This window comes from Polypterus senegalus, chromosome 10, assembly GCF_016835505.1.
Source record: "Polypterus senegalus isolate Bchr_013 chromosome 10, ASM1683550v1, whole genome shotgun sequence".
NCBI classification, from domain to species: Eukaryota; Metazoa; Chordata; class Cladistia; order Polypteriformes; family Polypteridae; genus Polypterus; species Polypterus senegalus.
This window is the reverse complement of record NC_053163.1, coordinates 6,068,060-6,086,446: the sequence shown is the minus strand read 5'-3', so window position 1 is coordinate 6,086,446 and position 18,387 is coordinate 6,068,060. Positions and strand designations below refer to the sequence as shown.

At 41.9% G+C, this 18,387-nt stretch overlaps 1 protein-coding gene across 2 annotated transcripts in view; it reads right to left on the bottom strand.

Moving 5' to 3' along the window:
* Positions 1 to 106: 106 nt before the first annotated feature.
* Positions 107 to 18,387, bottom strand: part of prr14 (proline rich 14) — a 33,106-nt gene continuing 14,825 nt past the window's right edge. For both annotated transcript variants that reach the window (XM_039765026.1, XM_039765027.1), the window contains exons 6-10: positions 6,311 to 10,736; positions 6,016 to 6,160; positions 5,766 to 5,878; positions 1,375 to 1,443; positions 107 to 1,139 (exon numbers count right to left, since the gene is read on the bottom strand). In XM_039765026.1, coding sequence (XP_039620960.1) covers positions 848 to 1,139; positions 1,375 to 1,443; positions 5,766 to 5,878; positions 6,016 to 6,160; positions 6,311 to 10,736 — 5,045 coding nt within the window. In that variant the 3' untranslated portion in view covers positions 107 to 847. The remainder of the gene's footprint in view (positions 1,140 to 1,374; positions 1,444 to 5,765; positions 5,879 to 6,015; positions 6,161 to 6,310; positions 10,737 to 18,387) is intronic.

Below are 18,387 nucleotides of genomic sequence, written 5' to 3'. Positions count from 1 at the left end.
TAGTTTAGTCAAAAAATATTATTTTTGGATGCTTATAAAAATAGTTATATATACAATAAAAGGACACATTCAACACCTTAAATAACATCCTCAAGTTTGTATTATTAACTTTTTTTTTTTTTAAATAAATCAATGTCGCCCAGTATGCTCATTTTTCTAAAATTGTCCGGTAGCCTCCCTTAAGCCCCGCCCCCTCAGACTGGTATGCTAACTTGGCCAGTTGTGCCAGCTGACCCATCCTACTCAGAAATTATCAAAAAAAAAAAAAATGTACCGACATGCTGGCTGCTAAACAAACCATGCCTCCTCCAAACTGCAGGTGCCCCAAAGACTCCCAAACTTGATATCCTTTCCTACTTTGTTTTAAACAATAAAAAAAAAAATATACATATATATATATATATATCACACACACACTGGACAGTAGAGTCCTCGGCCTCAGCAGGACTTCTCTTAGCAAAAAGTCAGACAGCAAGAGTAATGGAAAAACATACAGCACTTATGGAAAGAGCAAAATAAGAGACACTGGTGGACCCTATGAACAAGGATAGAGAAGTAAAGGAGTAGCCGTCCACTTGAATCCAGCCCCCATCGTTATCGGAACCCCACCAATAATATCAGCCCCACTTCATCCCTCCTCCAGGCTGCACCTGCTATCTTCCTTGTTGGGGCCTCTGATCTCAGGCAGGAAAGGTTACCAAAAGTCAAGCCTTTTGTAAGAACTACACTGGGGGTGGGAAGTTCATTTCATTTTATTTACTTTTTGTTTACAACCCACCCCAGCCCACCTCACTCCATTCCACTGCCATCCCGAACTCCACATGTTGCCCTGCTTCTAGCCCTTTAGTCACAGCCCATCCCTTTCCAGCCAGCTCTCCAGTTCACTAAGCTTGGAGCAGAGGAGGGTGTCCAGTTCTTCTGAGGTCAGGGTCCGGGTGGTCTGCTGGACGGCATTACTCCGCCGTGTTCTGGCACCACCTCCTTTCTTGGAATTTGTGGTTACATTTAGAGTCCGCTTCTGCTTCCTAGGTGCACCCAGGTCTGGGAACTCTAGGATTCGCTTCATCCGCCGCTGGCCAACCAGACAAACCGAACCGTTCCGGCTGTTGACCGGCTCTTCAAATATTGTCTCCAGGCGGCTGTGGGATGGAGAGGTACACATCAGGCAGCAGAAAGGAATCAGATGATACAAACCCATTTGTCCATTACCAGGATCTCTTCAATGGACAAAATGGGAACTGCCCTGAGCAGTAGGTCTACATGTCAAGACCAACCTGCTCAGCCCACTAGCACCAGTTAGGATGGGGTGGGGATCAACACATGCAACTCAAAATAAGATGCAGAGCAGTCGCATAACGGCAGGTGGACACTCACCCTTCTGGAGGCATTCGGAAATTCTTGTTTGTGTAAATTTCTTCCAGGCTGAATTTTTTCTTGTTTAACCTGTAGAGGTAAGCACACAGTTAATGAAACTGCTCATTCATATAAGCAGGAAGATACAACTGCTCCAAATCCTTTCAAACTTAAAATCCCAAAGTCTTAAATATGACATTTTCATGTTTTCCTTGATAATTTTGAACTTTGTCACCATCCTTTCAATATTGAGTCAATACATGTATAGCTTTCCCACCATCAATCCCACCTTGTACAAAAAAGGGCAGTTCATACAAAACTCTCAACCCCCGAATTAAACATAAATCTCTTTTTTATTAATTTTTAACGCTTTGTGAACTTGATGACTGACATTAGATACTTACGGCTGATTTCCCCCAGGGACATTTTCTAAATTTCTAGAATGGTGCTTTGTGCATTAGCAGGATCTTCTACCCAGGCTGGATGGAGCAAGGCATTGCCTCCCTTGGTGACATGTTTGACGAGTCTGGGGTCCTCACATTTGTAGCCTTAAAACCTACAGAATCCCCTTCTTCTACTTCATTTGCTTCTTTATGTGCAATTAAGAAAAACAAATGAAGTCCCAAATATGTCTTCCTCTCCCTCAACATCCACTTCCTAGTGCTTTTCAGATGTTTTCATCCTGTATAAAGCTATACTATGCTCTTCTTCCCATTCAGTGCTAAACAAAGCTTCTTACAAACCTTTGCTCTTAACTCCATGTAGCTATGCGAAGAAGAAGATATATTGTCATTCTGGATAGTCTTAGATTCTAGAAATCCAAACAATTGGCATAGTTGGTATGAAGCTGTCCAGACGTAACATAATTCCCATAAAAGGTACCTCATGTGTCTTTCCTCTGACCACAGCTGTTCTTTCTGCAACCAAATGTTTCAGGAACTTTTTTCTTCACATGTTAAGGGAATATTTGCAAGTTTCCCCATTTCTGGTTGTCTATATTCTCCTCTTTGTTCTGTATTTTGACTTCTGACATTCAGTTATTTCCTCACCTTTCTTGTTTAAAAGATACCATCTTGCTGGATAGTCACATTAACAATTTCTGCAGAATTAATCCTAGCCTACCTGCGCCCTTCTGTAAATTCATGGAAATTACCTTTCTATAAAGTTACTCTTCTTGAATACTCAGTAGCTAAAATCAATCATGCTTCTGTTTCTATACCTGACCAAACCTGGAGTCTGTATAAGGAGGGATCATACTCCTAACATCCTTTTCCTATTCAGTGATACCTCGTTTAACAACGAAGATGTCTTCAAGGATTTTAGTGTGTTATGAAAAAGTGTCATTAGTAACCGAGGTAGATTTAACATAGCAGGAGTATGGATATATATTGTAACAACAATGGTGGGGTGGGGTTGGGGGTGAGGAGTGTAGATGCTTGGTTGGGTGTAGCAGAACTCCTGCCATCTGTGGTCTCTTGTGTCCTCATCTGCCTTGCTTACTGCCCAGACATTTCATGCCGACAGATGTTCTTCAGATATTCAGACACAGAGGCAACACCATCTGCCTCACTTCCCTCAACTCTTTGAGATGATCCTGAAGAAGATTCACCATTGGCTACACAAGATTAAAAAGACCTTAAGAGCAGAGAAGCACTTTGAAGTGTTTACTGGTGAGTGCTATTCTATCGGTGTCTCTTTTCATGAATCAAGTGGCTAACCCAAATGATTCTGCTACATGGCTTCGACCCTCTAGGTTGCACTTTAGTCTCAAAAAATATTGCTTTACATTTTTTTAACATAATAGGTAAATTATATTTATTACTTCACTTTACCAAGATCCAGGCCTGTAATGACCTCTTGGGCACAGCCATCAGCATTGTGTCTGTTTACGGAGAGAGAGTTGACCTTGTTGAGATGGTTTACTTACCTTGGCAGTGACATTCATGTCTCTGGTGACTCTTCCAGTGAAGTCAGTAGACAGATTGGGAGAGAATTGGGGGGTCATGAGGTCGCTGGAAAGGGGTGTGTGGGGCTCCTGATATCTGCCAAAGGAAGAAGGTCCAAGTCTTTAGAGTCCTGGTGCTTCCTGTCTTGCTATATGGCTGCAAGACACGGACGCTATCCAGTGACCTGCGACGAAGACTGGACTCCTTTGGTACTGTGTCTCTCCGGAAAATCCTTGGGTACTGTTGGTTTGACTTTGTGTCGAATGAGTGGTTGCTTATGGAGTCCCGAATGAGGCACATCACCTGCATTGTGAGGGAGCGTCAGTTATGGCGCTACGGCCATGTGGCGCGTTTCCCAGAGGGTGATCCGGCTCATAAGATCCTCATTGTTGGGGACCCGAGTGGCCCACGTAACACTTGGCTGTGGCAGATAGATGGGCATTTCCGGAGGGTGGGTCTGGACTGTGCGTCTGCCTGGGGGGTTGCAAACTGGGATCCCGAGTTGTTTCATTGTCTAGTGGGTGTGGCAACTCGCTCTACCAGTGCATGCTCTCAAACTTGACTTGACTTGACTAGCCGTAGCCCCTGGCATTGCCCAGGTAAGTCATTTTAAGGTCTGGTCCTAGAGTCTGTTTTGGTTTAATTTGCTTTGAGCCTTGAAGTGGCACTGTCTAAACTCACTGTAGTAAAAATGGGGAGACCAAAAAAACAAAAACACAACAAAAAGGTACCCAGAGGGTCAAAATGTTCAGTTCCAAAGTACTCTATGGTTTCCTCCTATCAATGTATGTGTGCATTATTTTGTTGAGACTGGACCAAGGGTCTGGAATTTCATAAAGAGCAAATATTTACACGCACATTGAGCTTTAAATACAAGGTAAAAAAAAAAGTACTAGCCAAAGTTACCCATGTTGCACAGAAATAATAAAACAAAATTATCTTTCAGAAATCCAGCAAAGCCAAGCAGAGCAAATGATGAGACATAAAGATGTACTCTTTAGCCCTATTCGAATGGGATTAGTTTCATATCAAGAGGAGGGTTAAAATAATTATTACTCGGGGGACCTTCCTTGCCCGCTCACATCTAAGTAAAGATTATCGAGAAATGTATTATATATAAACGTCTAGTGTGGAAGTGTGTGTGTCTGTCCGGCCCAGGAAGTGTGAGGCTACTACAGCATGAAGCTCAGACAAACGGGCAAGACTGCCCGAAGTTAACGAGTCGGAAGAAGACAGTGACTCCGTTGCCAAAGTAAAACCAGTGAGAAACTCTTACACAAGCGAGACAAGCACATCGGCAAAATTGTATCCCTTTAATAGTACTTTTCCTACTGCCGCTAATACACAAGCGAGGCGAGTATGTCAGCACAATGAAACCTAGGAGGGAGACGCCCAGAGTAGTTCCTTTCAATAACCTGACAGCTCTACATTTCAATTTTTTGTTCTGAGGATTTCAAAAGTTTCTAAGACCCTGGGCTTTTTACAGCATATGTTTAATAAAGTCTGTAAAAAAAATTACCCCTGGTAAAACTAGTGTTGTCTGAATCAACACATTAGTATAATTCCATTATCTGTGTAATTGAAACAGGCCTAAAGTTACTTTACCCTCTCCTGGTGTAAAAGTAATCCAGCGAGGTAATGAAATGGTCATCCAAATTAGCTGAGAGGAAAACGCTGTACCTGTGGTCTTCGACAGGACCCTGCTTGGACCAACAGAAATGTTTGTGTGCACTGACGAGGATGATGATATCCTCCCATCAGCACCAGCAGACTCCTGCTGCCTGATGGCACTGACATGGGTACTACAATTCTTGATTTTGGGGCTGCCCCCTCCCAGATTTACCATGTGGCTTATATATCCAGTTGGAACAAAAGCAACGCACATGCAAACTTTCATGAAAACCAATTCAGCTGTTTTTGTGTGATTAGCACACAAATAGATAAGTAACTTACAATTTTATCTATATAGATTAACAACTATGGTAAGCATGAAATAATTAAGCACTCGAGCATAAAAACTTTGCGATCTACAGCCCACACAATATCAACCATGAATGAGAACCGTTCTTTGTGAGAAAGCTGCCAGAGGACTTCCACAATCCTCTAGTATTTTATGCGGACTTCATTATAAAGGAGCTTTGTTTTCACAGAATTCATTAATCGAGGTATTACTGAGCAAGTTGTTTCTTCCTTACTTTTTATTTTTATTCTCCAATGTAATTGATCTCATTTATGGGGGTTTGGTTTAGGGGATCACTGTCATCAGGTGCCCCCCTTAAAAAGTCTATATAAAAAATGTATTTATTTTATTTGGATTTTCAAATTTTCAATACATCTTCCTTATATAATGTTTTATAAACATATGTAGAGTGGCAACCTGTTGCATGTTGGTCAGACATTCATTAAAGAATTTCACGGTACTCTGTAGATGTGATAATATGTTATTATAACTGACTGTTACAATACCTGACTGTTTTGGGGAGGCCCATAGGTGTCAAATTGGTTGGTGTCTTTGGGGGTGTCTTCCTAATTCGAAATCGGGAAACTCTGCCTCTCGTACCTTCACTTGTACAGTCCACCTGCAAGATGACCCAAGAAGATAAGCTCAACACAACCAATCCCACACCCTTCTCTTTAATGGTTACTCCTCACGTGTGGCCATGTCCATCCATCAGGCTGCACCTCTTATTTGAGATACAAGGCTGACAGGACTTACCTTGATGTCCGAGTCCAACAATGGAAATTCCCCCTTTTCCCCCTCGTCTTCCTCCTCTACTGGGGTGGTTGTGACTTCTTTCCTGCTTTGGCAAAATCCCACATTGTCCCTTGAGCTTGACAACTCTGCAAGCTGTGTTTGTGGACTGAAAAAAGTTCAGAGTGATAAAGAATGGTCAGTATGGAACTCGGCAGTGAGAGACAGAGACATAAGGGACCACTTCCCATCTTGAGACAGACAGACAGACAGATATACATGGAAAAATGGACAAACTAAAAGGTGTTCAGGACAGTACCTGCAGTGGGTAACAGGTGACTGGTGACCTCCAGGGGGACACGGAGAAGAACTGGAACAGAGGAAGTTGGGGGAGGTGGAAGAAGTAGGTGGTGCACAAGGGGGCAGGGAAATGTCATCTTCCTCGCCATCAGGGCTGTGGCGACGGGACAAAAATGCCAGGGGACTGGAAAGGAAACAAGAGGCCAGTGTAGAGAGTGGGGAGGTGGAATGGCGGGTTGCAGGTCCCTGGTTACATCCCGGGAAAACTTCTTTCCGCAGACACAAGGGGGCAACCTCTCTTTCCACCTCCAAACTACAGACGGTGTGCCTCCGCAGTCGGGGGCACTTGGAAGCATCTTGGAGCAACTGGGGAACAACCTTGACAAGAGGAGGGCCAGCAAGAACGGCCAACGGAGACTCAGGACGGCAGGAAGGAAAATCGGGACAGGAGTAGCTACGTATAAGGGTTGGGGCTTTTCTAGAACTGGTACCAATGGCGTCCTCTTTACTGGAGCTCGACGTGCCTGCCTGTTGAAGGAATAAATGTCTCTGCTCCCCTCCAGGGCTGACCCGTGACCTCAGTTGCATTCTGGGAGATGGTACAGAATGGAAAACAGTACCCTCCACGTCCTCGTCATCAGGGGTATTCTGGACTCTCTGAGCTGATTTGCTGATCCCAGACCTCTGCATAAGACCACTCCCTTTCCCCCACTCTTGCTTTGGAGATGGCGTTGCTCTGCGGAGCCTATGCTGGAGGCTAGGCTTCTCTGCTTCAGACAGAGCAGTAACAGCCAGAGAAGTAAGCTCTCCTTGTGGACTGAGGGCTTCTCTTGAACGTGCAAGCCGAATTGGGCTTCTAAGAAGCTCAGAAAACAGTCCAGCTCCACTTTGTGATTCATCCTCCTTGGGACAGTACACATGTAGGCTGCTGAGTGGAGTCCCAGAATGACAGGAGGGTCTCCACTTCATCTCATCACACTGTGATCTAAAGTGCAAAAAACGGCTTTTCTGCAGTTCCTTGCCACTCTGTTCTCCTAGGGTTAGAGATCTTCTGGTGGATCTTGCAGGAGGCGATCCTGATGTTCCCACACTAGCGTCCTTTAGACAGACATCAACTTTTGCCAAGTTCTGAAAGCTTTCAGCATCCACAGTCGGGGTGGTTACTTTTAAACGGTGTAACATAACTTCCACACGAGGAGAACTATAGTCTGCTTTACTGGACAGGTCAAAGGTATCCACAGACGACAAATGTTTTATTACAGGTGGTTTTGACACCGTTTTGTGCTCTGAAAATGCATTAACAAGTGCTCCAGATCGTAACAATTTAAACTCAAGCAAACTACCCTCCTTTCTGGGGCTTCCTGGGAGCTCAGAAGAAAGTCTAGCTTCACTGTGCAAATCAATGTCTCTATGATGGCACAAGGTCTCTGATGCACACTGCGTGCCCCTGGGCGAAGTTAAGGAACTTCTTACATTTGGTGACCTAAAGTATAAAGACGTCCTATTTTCTGGATCCATGTTGTTTTGTCTCAACAGCGTGAGAGATCTTCGAGTGACTCTAGGAGGGCTTACTGAAGGTGCAGGTGTTCCTGAACTTCCTTCTCCACCAGTTTCTCTAGAAGACGAATCAATCTCTGCTGGCTTCAGAAAATCCTTCCCTTTCACAATCTGGTCAAGACTGTCTTCCTTCGAAGGAGAGCTAACTCCCGATCTATCAGACTGCATGGAACAGGCCGTAGGAGAAATGTGTCTTACCACTTGAGGCTTCAAAGCCTTCTCTTCAGAAGTTACTTTAATAAGTGCTCCAGACCTCAACAACTTAAAGTCCAAAATGCCAGCCTTTCTGGGGCTTCTACGAAGTTCAGAGGAGCGCCCGTCAGCACCATGCGATTTGGCCTTCCTTTGAGGGCATACAGATCCCGTAACAGACTCTATATTCCCAGGAAAAATTACAGAAGGCCGTTCAGGGGAGGCGCTCCATTCAGGGACGTCCTGTGGTGAGCTGCAATGTCCCAAACAGCTTTTCCTCAGTTCCCCCTTATCCTCTCCACCTGGAGGGATAAACCTTTGTGCGGATCTAGCAGAGGGAGACTGAACTGCCAAACTTCCAGGCAATCCCAACTCTCCCAAATTTGTCTGCTCACCACTTTGTGCAGAGGCCAGATCAGCCTCGGCCCAACTCTGAATACTTTGTTCACCGATAATCTGGGGGGTAGTGGTGGTTGTGTCCAAATGGTGGAACACATTTTCCACTTTAGAAGGACTATCTCCTGCTTTAGTGGGCTCATTTGAAATGGCTACAGGAGACAAATGTAATGCTGCTGATGGTTTTAACCTCTTCTTTTCAGAAGAGGTTTTGATAAGTGCTCCAGATCTCAGTGACTTAAAGTCCAGGAAATGTTCCATTTTCCGAGGGCTTCTGCAAAACTCATAAGATGCTCTAGCTCTGTTGTGCAATTGACGGACTCCATGAAGGCATGCAGCTCCCACTACACGGCTTGGGCTTCCAGGGAAAGTAACAGAAGAGACCCTCCAGTTTGTCACATTGTGGGGTGATCTTAAGCGCAGAGAAGTTCTTCTGGTGGATCTAACAGGAGGAGGGAGATCTGTACAACTCCTAGAAGTTTTAGGTGTTCCCAAAATATTTTCCTCGCAAGCTTCTCTAGAGGATGGTTCAATCTGTGCAGGCTTCTGAACACCTCCTTCTTCTGCAATGTGGATGGTGACTTCTACATGATGTGAACTTTCTCCTTCTGTATCAGTTTGCGTGCTAAAGTCAGTGGAGGACAGATTTCTTACCACTGGTGGTTTCGGTGGTTTCAATATCTTTTGTTCAGGAGATGCTCTGATACGTGTTCCAGATCGAAGGGACTTAAAATCTGACAAAATATCCACCTTTCTGGGGCTTCGTCTTACACTTTTATGCAGTTGTCCAAGTTTTTGTGAATTCTGAACTGATCTGTGATACTTCAATGCTAGTAAGGACCCAGGTGTCTTGTTCCTCGGGCTTCCCTCACAACACCTGCAGACACTTTTACGAGTTTTCAACCTTCTTAAAGGAGATCTGGAAGCTTTCACACTACTCAAGGACACACCGCTCAAAGTGCACGATTGGTTTCTCTTACTCAGTTTCCCAATTGTGCCAGATAGTCTTTGCTTTGAATCAAGAAGTGTCTTCTGTCCTGGGGAACCATCCTCAGAGTGAAGCTTGGCTGGGGAAAGTGCATTTTTCCTTCCAGAAGAATGAGGACTTATTGTCTCCTTTGAGATGGTGCTACTACGAGTGATAAGTGGAGACTTCTTGTGGGTCCCGGATACCACCGGCATGTCTGCGAAGTCCTCACAAGATCTAGGTTCCTGATGATCCATGGCACTACGCAGTGGGGTCCTACACACCATTTTAACATAGTCAGGTTTCATTGTGATTGGTAGGTCTGACTCTTTATCTTGCAAGCTGCTGCAGTTATCTCCCCCTCGGGTTTTTGTGGTTTCTGACCCTTTGATGTCCGTTACTAACTGAAAGCTTCTTCTAGATACTGAAAGTTCTGCTTGCATCCTACTCCTCTTGTCATGGCATTGTTTTGCTGGAGGTTCAGACCCTATGGCTGAAATCAAATGATCAGATAGTGACTGGGACCCCCTTGTTTTGCCAAGTGTCTCAGAAGGCTCGGAGCTGGTCCTTTTACTAAGGGTCTCAGGAGAGGACTGGGAGTTCCTCCATTTTCTAGGAGTTTCCGAAGGTGTTGGAGAGCTGCTACTTTTGCTAGGGGTTGTAGAAGGCAAATTACTGGTTCTGTTCTTTCTCGGAGTCAAAGGTGGCGTCTGACATATACCACTTTTGCCCTGGGTTGTTGGAGATTGAGAAATTGCCTCAATAAAGGCCTCTGAGCAGCCGGAGGTACAGAACCTCTCCTTCTCTTCTTGAGATTTTAAAGAGGCCATGGCTGTTGACTGTAGCTCAAAACCTTCCTCAAAAACAGAGATCTTTGACAATAGTGCATTGGTCTCCCTTAGTTTTCTGGAAGGCCTTAAACTCAACCTCAAGTCTTCTCCTTTGTCTGAAGATCGAGAGAGGAACTCGTGACACTCATCACATGATTCAGATAAACCTGAAAGATCTGGACTATCCAGAAGCAGCCCTGTGCCTAATTCACACGTCTCCTCAAGCCACACAGGTGATTTTGAGGCAATGGATTCCTGGCTTAAAGGCTTCTCCGGTATCCGGAAGTCTGCTGCAAGACCCCCTAACAATTCTTCCGTCGCATGTGGGCTCCTTGAGGTATCTTCTGCCAGCACATCATTGGGTTTAAATAGTCGAACAGGTGACATAACAATCTCAGTAAAGCTGGCGACTTTGGACTTCAGAGACTGGAACAGGGGACCCATGACCCATCGCTTCAGAGCTGGAACTGGGTGGACCTGCGAGTCACAATCAACAAGCACTCCTGGAGAGGACACAAATAGAGGGCTTGTAAGAAAGATTCACTTCACACATGCACTTTTTAGATTCAATACCAATACACATTTTTAGTAAAATAGCATTATTCATTCACTACCTCTCAATACAATCGTCCAGTCCCACCTTCCAATGACACAAACATTAAACACAGTGAACACTGCAATCCCATCTATTTTCATTGTCCCACATTGGTTTTTATCTGTATATACAACCACACTCATTACATGGGTTATCTCTGTCACGTCATAATTCTGACATCATCTGATTTGGCCTTGAAGAACTTGGAGAAAGGAACAAAAAACTTTTCTTGAGACGTTTAAAAAGCAAACCTTTACATAGATGCTTTATTCCTTTCTATGCGGAAACAACTTGGTATGCTAAAACAGCTTCCATATTACTTGGCTAATGAAAATGTAAAACGTTTCTGGTCTTTTATTGCTTTGGCGTTTGCATAAAAAATATCTGAAAGTTTTGATAATAAGTTTAAGTAAACAATGCAAGAAGCTATTTTACATTGTAGGTTTAGGGTATTGGTTGGCTATGCATGTTTGTTGACAGGAGATAACAACAACCGGTTGAAATCAAAAATATAATGCAGGACTGCTACCATGATATACACATGGCTTCAAAAGCTCTACAGACGTGTGCTGCTGGCTCCCATTTATGATGTCAGAAGAGTGAGGTAAAACTGGATTTTGGAAACATAAATTTAGTTCTTTCAAAACTAAGAAATGTTGTTTCAAAATCAGAATTGGAGAGGTTTGCTCATTCTGTTATTTCCACACGGCTTGATTACTGTAATGCTCTCTTTACAGGTTTGAGCAGGTCCTCTCTCTCACACCTTCAGTTAGTACAAAATGCAGCTGCCAGGCTCCTAACTCGCGCTAGCTAGCCGGAGTGATCATATCACTCCCATTCTGTACACACTGCACTGGCTCCCAGTGTTTTATAGAATTAATTTTAAAGTTTTGGTACTTTCAGAGCTTTGCATGGACAAGCTCCTGAGTACCTAACCAGCCTGCTCCAATGCCATACAGTTTGCCAGACTCTAAGATCTGGGCAACAGGGTCTTCTCGTTGTCCCACGCACTCGGCTAAAAACCCGTGGGGAGCGTGCCTTTCAGTCTGTGGCACCAAAACTGTGGAATAGCCAGCCTTGTGGTCTGCGTGGAGTCGAGTCTGTTGATTCTTCCTTATCATTCAGGGTCATTTTTGCTAAATCGCTTGTAATTCGACCTCTCCAAATTAGAATCATTGCTGTTATTGAACTATCTGGAGTATAAACACATGTTTGGTCTCTTTGTAAAGGTAACATTCTCTAGTTTCACCCTTAGTAGTCAGAATCACTGTAGGTGTGACTGATCAACAGTTATGCACATTAGAACTCACAAAAAAAACATATTTTTTTGTTCTTGCCTAAGTTTTTTTATGAAAATAAAAGAAAATAAAGCTGCAGTAGGTAGGTGGGGACAGAAACACACTATGTACCAACAGAATAACTTGTTGACTACTCAAATTTCAAATTTGAAAAGAATACCTGTAAAAATGACATTTTTTACACCAGTTTTTATGTGGGCATGCCCAGGGGCTTTTAGAGGGACCATTATCCACATTTTGGAACATATGGAAAAAGTGTAATAACTTTTGAATGCTTCAACCCACAGATATCAATGAGGGCTCTACTGAAAGTTTACACCTAAAGGAATCTATATCTACACACAGTGTCACTCTATTAGTTATGGAAATTCATGTTCCATAATAAAAACAATAAAAATACACATTTCTATGTAAAATAGTCAATACAAGTTATGGGCCAAAAATATATTTATATTTTTATTTTTACTTTTTTTTATAAAATGCACACAAACTATATATATTTCTTTTACAAACTGTTACAACACAGCTCAGCATTTTTCCATGTGCCACTTGATGGCAGCAATCACTAGCAAGCAGAAAGCACAAGGCGTGGCACGTGCTCTCTGCCATTAGACGTCCTGGGCGGTTGAATACTTTCAACGCGTACATGCATCTATTATTTAATCAAGCGTTTATTTACGTTTAAACTTCTACTTTTATTCATATTTAAAATGCAAAAAAACTTGGCGAAATCACAATAAACAACCACGCACCAACTCTGCAGACTGGCACAAATGCCACCTTCACGCAGCTCTGATCTTTTGTTTACAAGTTAGTATGGCAAGTTACATATCAAAATGCTCGGCTGCTCATTGGCTGTAAGTTTTGAGTGTCAGTCACAGTGTCCAATCAAACTGGTAGATTCTACCAGAGTTCAGAGCTATAGGTCATCCTCAAAGCTTTCTGTGACACTGGTTGGCTATACGAGGTGCCAGTCAACCCCAGACCCGTCGTAATTGGCCAACTTAGGTGTCTTTCGAAGCTAACACTTCTGTGTTTCATGCGGTAGCATGGTTATCGCCGACAGAAACAAATTACGTCTAATATGAGCAATATAGATGGAAAAAAATTACGTAGGTGGTCTCAAGTTATGAAACATTTTCTGGAGTTTTTCCCTTTGAGAATATATCGTGTGTTTTGGACCTAAATCGTTTTACTGGATTATATTCGCTGGAGCCTTACGGACACAATGGGATCAATACTGCTCGGAAATATTGATGTTTGAATTGCAGGGGGTCTTCAAAGGTAGGGGCAGTCAACTCTTAAAAGTATGTACTTCTCTGTAAAAAAGGCTTTAGTGTCAGTGCTGTGGTTGTTGTGTGTCAAAATGGTTTATATCATCGGAAAGACGAGACTTTGAAGTTTCATTTGATGGGTAGGGCGTCGAGATGCATGGCAGATGGGCATGCACACATTACTGTAACGTTTTTAAAACGCGGTTATGTCCCGGGACCGGCACGTGTGCGCGTTAAGAGGTTAAAAAACAACTAAAAACATTTATTTTTAAGCAAGCTTTTAAATCAGTGCTAATAGTTCCAGTTTGTTTATTTATTGTTTTTATTGGTTTTGTTTATGTTTTAACTGTTTATATTTGTTCTGTATTTGCTGTTCAGCGATCTGTGACCTTTTGTCTGTGAAGGGCGCTATATAAATAAACTACTACTACTAGTTTTACGAACTTTGGATTCTTCTTATAACCACCTGCACCTAAGTTACATAAGCACACCTCACTACATCCTCCTGACCCTAATAGAAGAAGCATATGAGCTTTGAAAGCACTTTCCGAAAACAAGAAATTTTATTTAAAAAAAATGGCATGTCTTGGAGACAGGATGAGCACATCATGCCTAGATAAGCTTTTTAAAAATCAGTAAAGGAGCTGATGAGAGAGAAGTGAATCTAAGAAGGCTGAGAGTTACTGCTGATGCTTCAAGCAATGCAGGAAATAAGCCGCCTGGAAAGACTAAACACCTAGTCAGGTTGCAAGGCATTCATATTTTATTTTGCTTATGTTTATGGCACTATTTGAATAATACTTAATAAATATGTAACTCTCTCTCCTACCTCTTCTGGCACTCTAATTGTCTAGGGTTACAAATTTTAAAGAAATGGTATGGGGAACTGAAGTACAATAGAAGCCAATCCTGGCAGTGTGGTAAGAGGACTGGATTTTGGGCATTCTTTTAAGATTTATGTAATTAGGCGTACAGTACAAGTGGAAATAAAATCACCCTAGAACCTGGTCATGACAAAACACAAGGAGGTAAGTTTTTTTTTTGTCCTGTCTGTAATCCACTATTTTCACATCCAGCCTCATTTTTAATGTCACATTCCCTCTTGCCACTTCTCAGTTGCACACTTTCCCTCATCATCAATCTCATCTTCTTTTGTTCATTTCCCCATATCACCCAAATCGTTTAATAATCCATCCATCTATCCTCTTCCGCTTATCCGGGGTCAGGTCGCGGGTCAGCAGCTTAAGCAGAGAGGCCCAGACTTCCCTCTCCCCGGCCACTTCTTCCAGCTCTTTCTGGAGAATCCCAAGGCGTTCCCAGGCCAGCCGGGAGACATAGTCCCTCCAACGTGTCCATCGTTTAATAATAATAATAATAATTCTTTGCATTATTCTACTGCTGTCCAACCTTCCCCTCATCAAAAACCTCAGCAATGGACTGGTATGCCAGTTAAAAATGTTATATGGGCACAAAATCTTTATCTGTGTATACAGTGATCCCTCGCTATATCACGCTTCGACTTTCGAGGCTTCACTCCATCGCGGATTTTAAATGTAAGCATATATAAATATATATCACAGATTTTTCTCAAACTCAATGATATAAGATATGCTTCCCACGCGGTGCTTGATTGTTTGCTATTTGTCGATATCCTCACTACCTGATGAGGTTGTTTAGTGAATGCAATATTTCTGCATGGGATCTCGTCTTTTTGTATCTAAATTCACCTGCAGTAAATTTGGTTTTAAAAAACTAGGGAGCTTTGCTCCTCTGTTCACTTTGCTCGCCAACTCCCCTGCCTGCGCTATGTGCTAGCCTCTTTGCGGTTTTGTCTCTTGCGTATGGGCATACGGTTATATAATTTAAACAGATTATTATTATTTTAATAGGAATTGTTACATATGCATAATAGAACTATTTTACATTACAGCAAGTAATTAACCATATTAAAAAAAGAGAGTAAAATGTAACAATTTGAAAAAGTAAATTATGTTTCATGTTGCATTACGAGTTTTTTGTTGCGTAATATGATTTTTGTTCTGTTTGGCTTTGAAATTAACATACAAATAACTTTTTAAACTTACACTTTTACTGTAAAACTTTAGTAAAAAAATGTTTTGAATTAAATTTTCGTCAATACCACATTGGATTTTGATTCTGTGTTTGGACTTTCATTGTGACAACATAATGTATAACTGCCCGTGATTGAATTTCGTTTCTTTACCTCTATTAAATAAAACAACTTTTTCGAATGTTTGGCTCTGAGATTTGTTAATTGTCTTTGCAAAAGCTACTCTAACGGGAAACTGTTAACGTTTTAATACAAATGGCATATCAAGATCTCCTTTGTTGTGTAATGTTAGCCGCAGAAGATGTACTACATTACCTTTCTTGGATACATCCTTATTTCTACAGTAATTCGGCCGGTGAAAGACCAGATGGTGTTAATGGTCGTAGATATTCTACATGATATTGTAAGCTGATGTTTTCATCTTCCGCACCTTAACCACTAACTGCTCGGCAGATTCTATTGATACACATTTAAACAATTTGCCATTTAACCAGCGTTAATCTGTTTGACTTCATCATTTCTTGGTGCTAGGATTGCCTGTGTACTCATTTTGTCTGTTGATAACCCTTCGTGATGAAATTCTTCAATAAAATTTGGACATAATAAGTCTTCATTAATTGGAAAGTTACAGTGAGAAAAATGTTAACATTTATAAGAGCTGAGAGAGCAGAAACTGTGTCTGTTAAAAGTATTCACAGGAATGAGAGGTGAGATTACAGTATGCGTGGTTGAAAATGGTTGAGAGGAGGGCATGACTTGAAAAAATCTCATGGCCAAGGTCTCAACTCGCAGGACTTGAAAAATCTTTGAAAAATGTTCATGGGTCGCAGGATTTTTTTAAATAACTGAGAGATAACTTTCAGTCTCAAACAGATATACAAATGCATCACACCAGTATTGACTGAAACCAAATTTCTAATTATACAGTGACCAGTGACGGTGGACTGCACGATAAAGTGTAGTGAATACACTTGACTTGAGCATTCCTAGTTTTCCTCCTCTTTTTTCTCTGTACGTTTACCATTCGTTTGCTCAGAGGTTGATGCGCTTGCTGTTTCCTGAGCAGCTCTTCTTTTCTCCACCCTTGCAGCTCGCGTCTTCTCTTTTTCTGTCAGGCATCTTTTTTGCGTTACAACTGATTAAGTCAGTTTTTGTGTTGCAATTACTTAGTACATTTTTTCTTAATTTTTCACTTAAGCGGGCACTTAAGTCTTCAATCTGCCTCAAGAATGATTTAAGATATGAAGAGGTAGAGGAAGCGACGGTGAGGGTGGTAGGGATGAGAACGGCGCCCCGTACGCATACGCCACACTGGTGCCCAGCTGCCGAGAGTTGATTCTGCAATTAAATAAAAAGAGGAATAACCTTGGAGACCAATCACCACCCTGGAAGCGGATAGAAAACGTCACGTAGTATATGTGTACCAAATTTCAGGTCAATAGGTCAAACGGTTTGCGAGCTACAGGTGATTTAATATCCTGGACAGACAAAAGGACAGCCATGGTAGCGTATTATATAAGAAGATATACATTTTGCTCACTCCTAGTTGAACTTATTCATAGGCAGAGGTGGGTAGTAACGAGTTACATTTAGTCTGTTACATTTACTTGAGCAACTTTTTTTTTTTTTTAAATTGTACTTCTAAGAGTAGTTTTACTGCACCATACTTTTTACTTTTACTTGAGTACATTGGTGAAGAAGAAACGCTACTCTTACTCCACTACACTGGGCAACACTCGACTCGTTACTTTTTTTCCATTTATACATTAAACTATATTTTTGTAAGAGAGAAGTTGCCAGTGGATCTACTGCATGACGGTTTCACCAATCACACGTAGCCATGCAGTCACATGACCACACACAAACTTACTGCGTCTTGTAGCCTGTGAGAGACTTTTTAGTCATGCGGGGCTCCTGTTCACTGCTAAACGGTCACAGCTTCACTGTATGAACCAGATCGTCGTTCCCAAGCCTGCCTTTCATGTCTTTTAACCTCATGTCTTTTCTCCTTTTCTTTGATTCCGCCGCCTTTTTTGTGCTGACCCATATATATACACTCCCATCTACATAGGCCTTAATCACACACCGCAAGAAGCCAATAAATCAATTGAGAATGATCAGACCTGCATTTGCAGGTGCGACTCGCTCCAACTACCTTATTAACTCCCCGCGATTGTGCAATTGCGCGCACGGAGAATGACACGGCTTTATGGATTTGAAACTGGCCTTTTTTTTTTTGAAGCCGCGGACCCGCTACACCACAAACTGAATATACAGTACTGTATTATACTGTCAGTGTATAGGATATCTCGTTACTGTAAGTAGTTTGCACTGTTCAAACATACATGTTACCTACTGTAGGTATCCGGCTTCAAAAGCTTTGTTGTGAAAAACTGAGATTTGGAACTTTGTGTCATTTGTGCATCTTTATTTTGTAAAGATGTGATTTATTTTTACTCATTTTTTTATTTTATTGTTTGGAAATAGCAGAATTTGCCATTATTTTATATTTTTGTCTGTCTTATTACAACATTTCTAAAAAATAAATCATTTATTATGTTCAAACAGTTACTCAGTACTTGAGTAGACTTTTCACCAAGTACTGTACTTTGTTACTCTTACTTGAGTAAGTTTTTGGTGTTTCTACTTTTTACTTCTATATGAGTACTGTTATTCTGAAGTAACGCTACTCTCACTCGAGTACAATTTTTGGCTACTCTACCCACCTCTGTTCATAGGCAGTGCACATGTTTGGCGTTATTGGGCTTTATTTCCCCAAGGCATTAGCTCTCCAACAGAGAAGATTTGGAAGGAAAACAAAACAAAAAAAAAAAAAAGAAGAAGACATCACTGACTTGGCATGCAGTACTGAAATTCTTTATAATTTATAGGTTAATTAAAATCCCATACCCTATT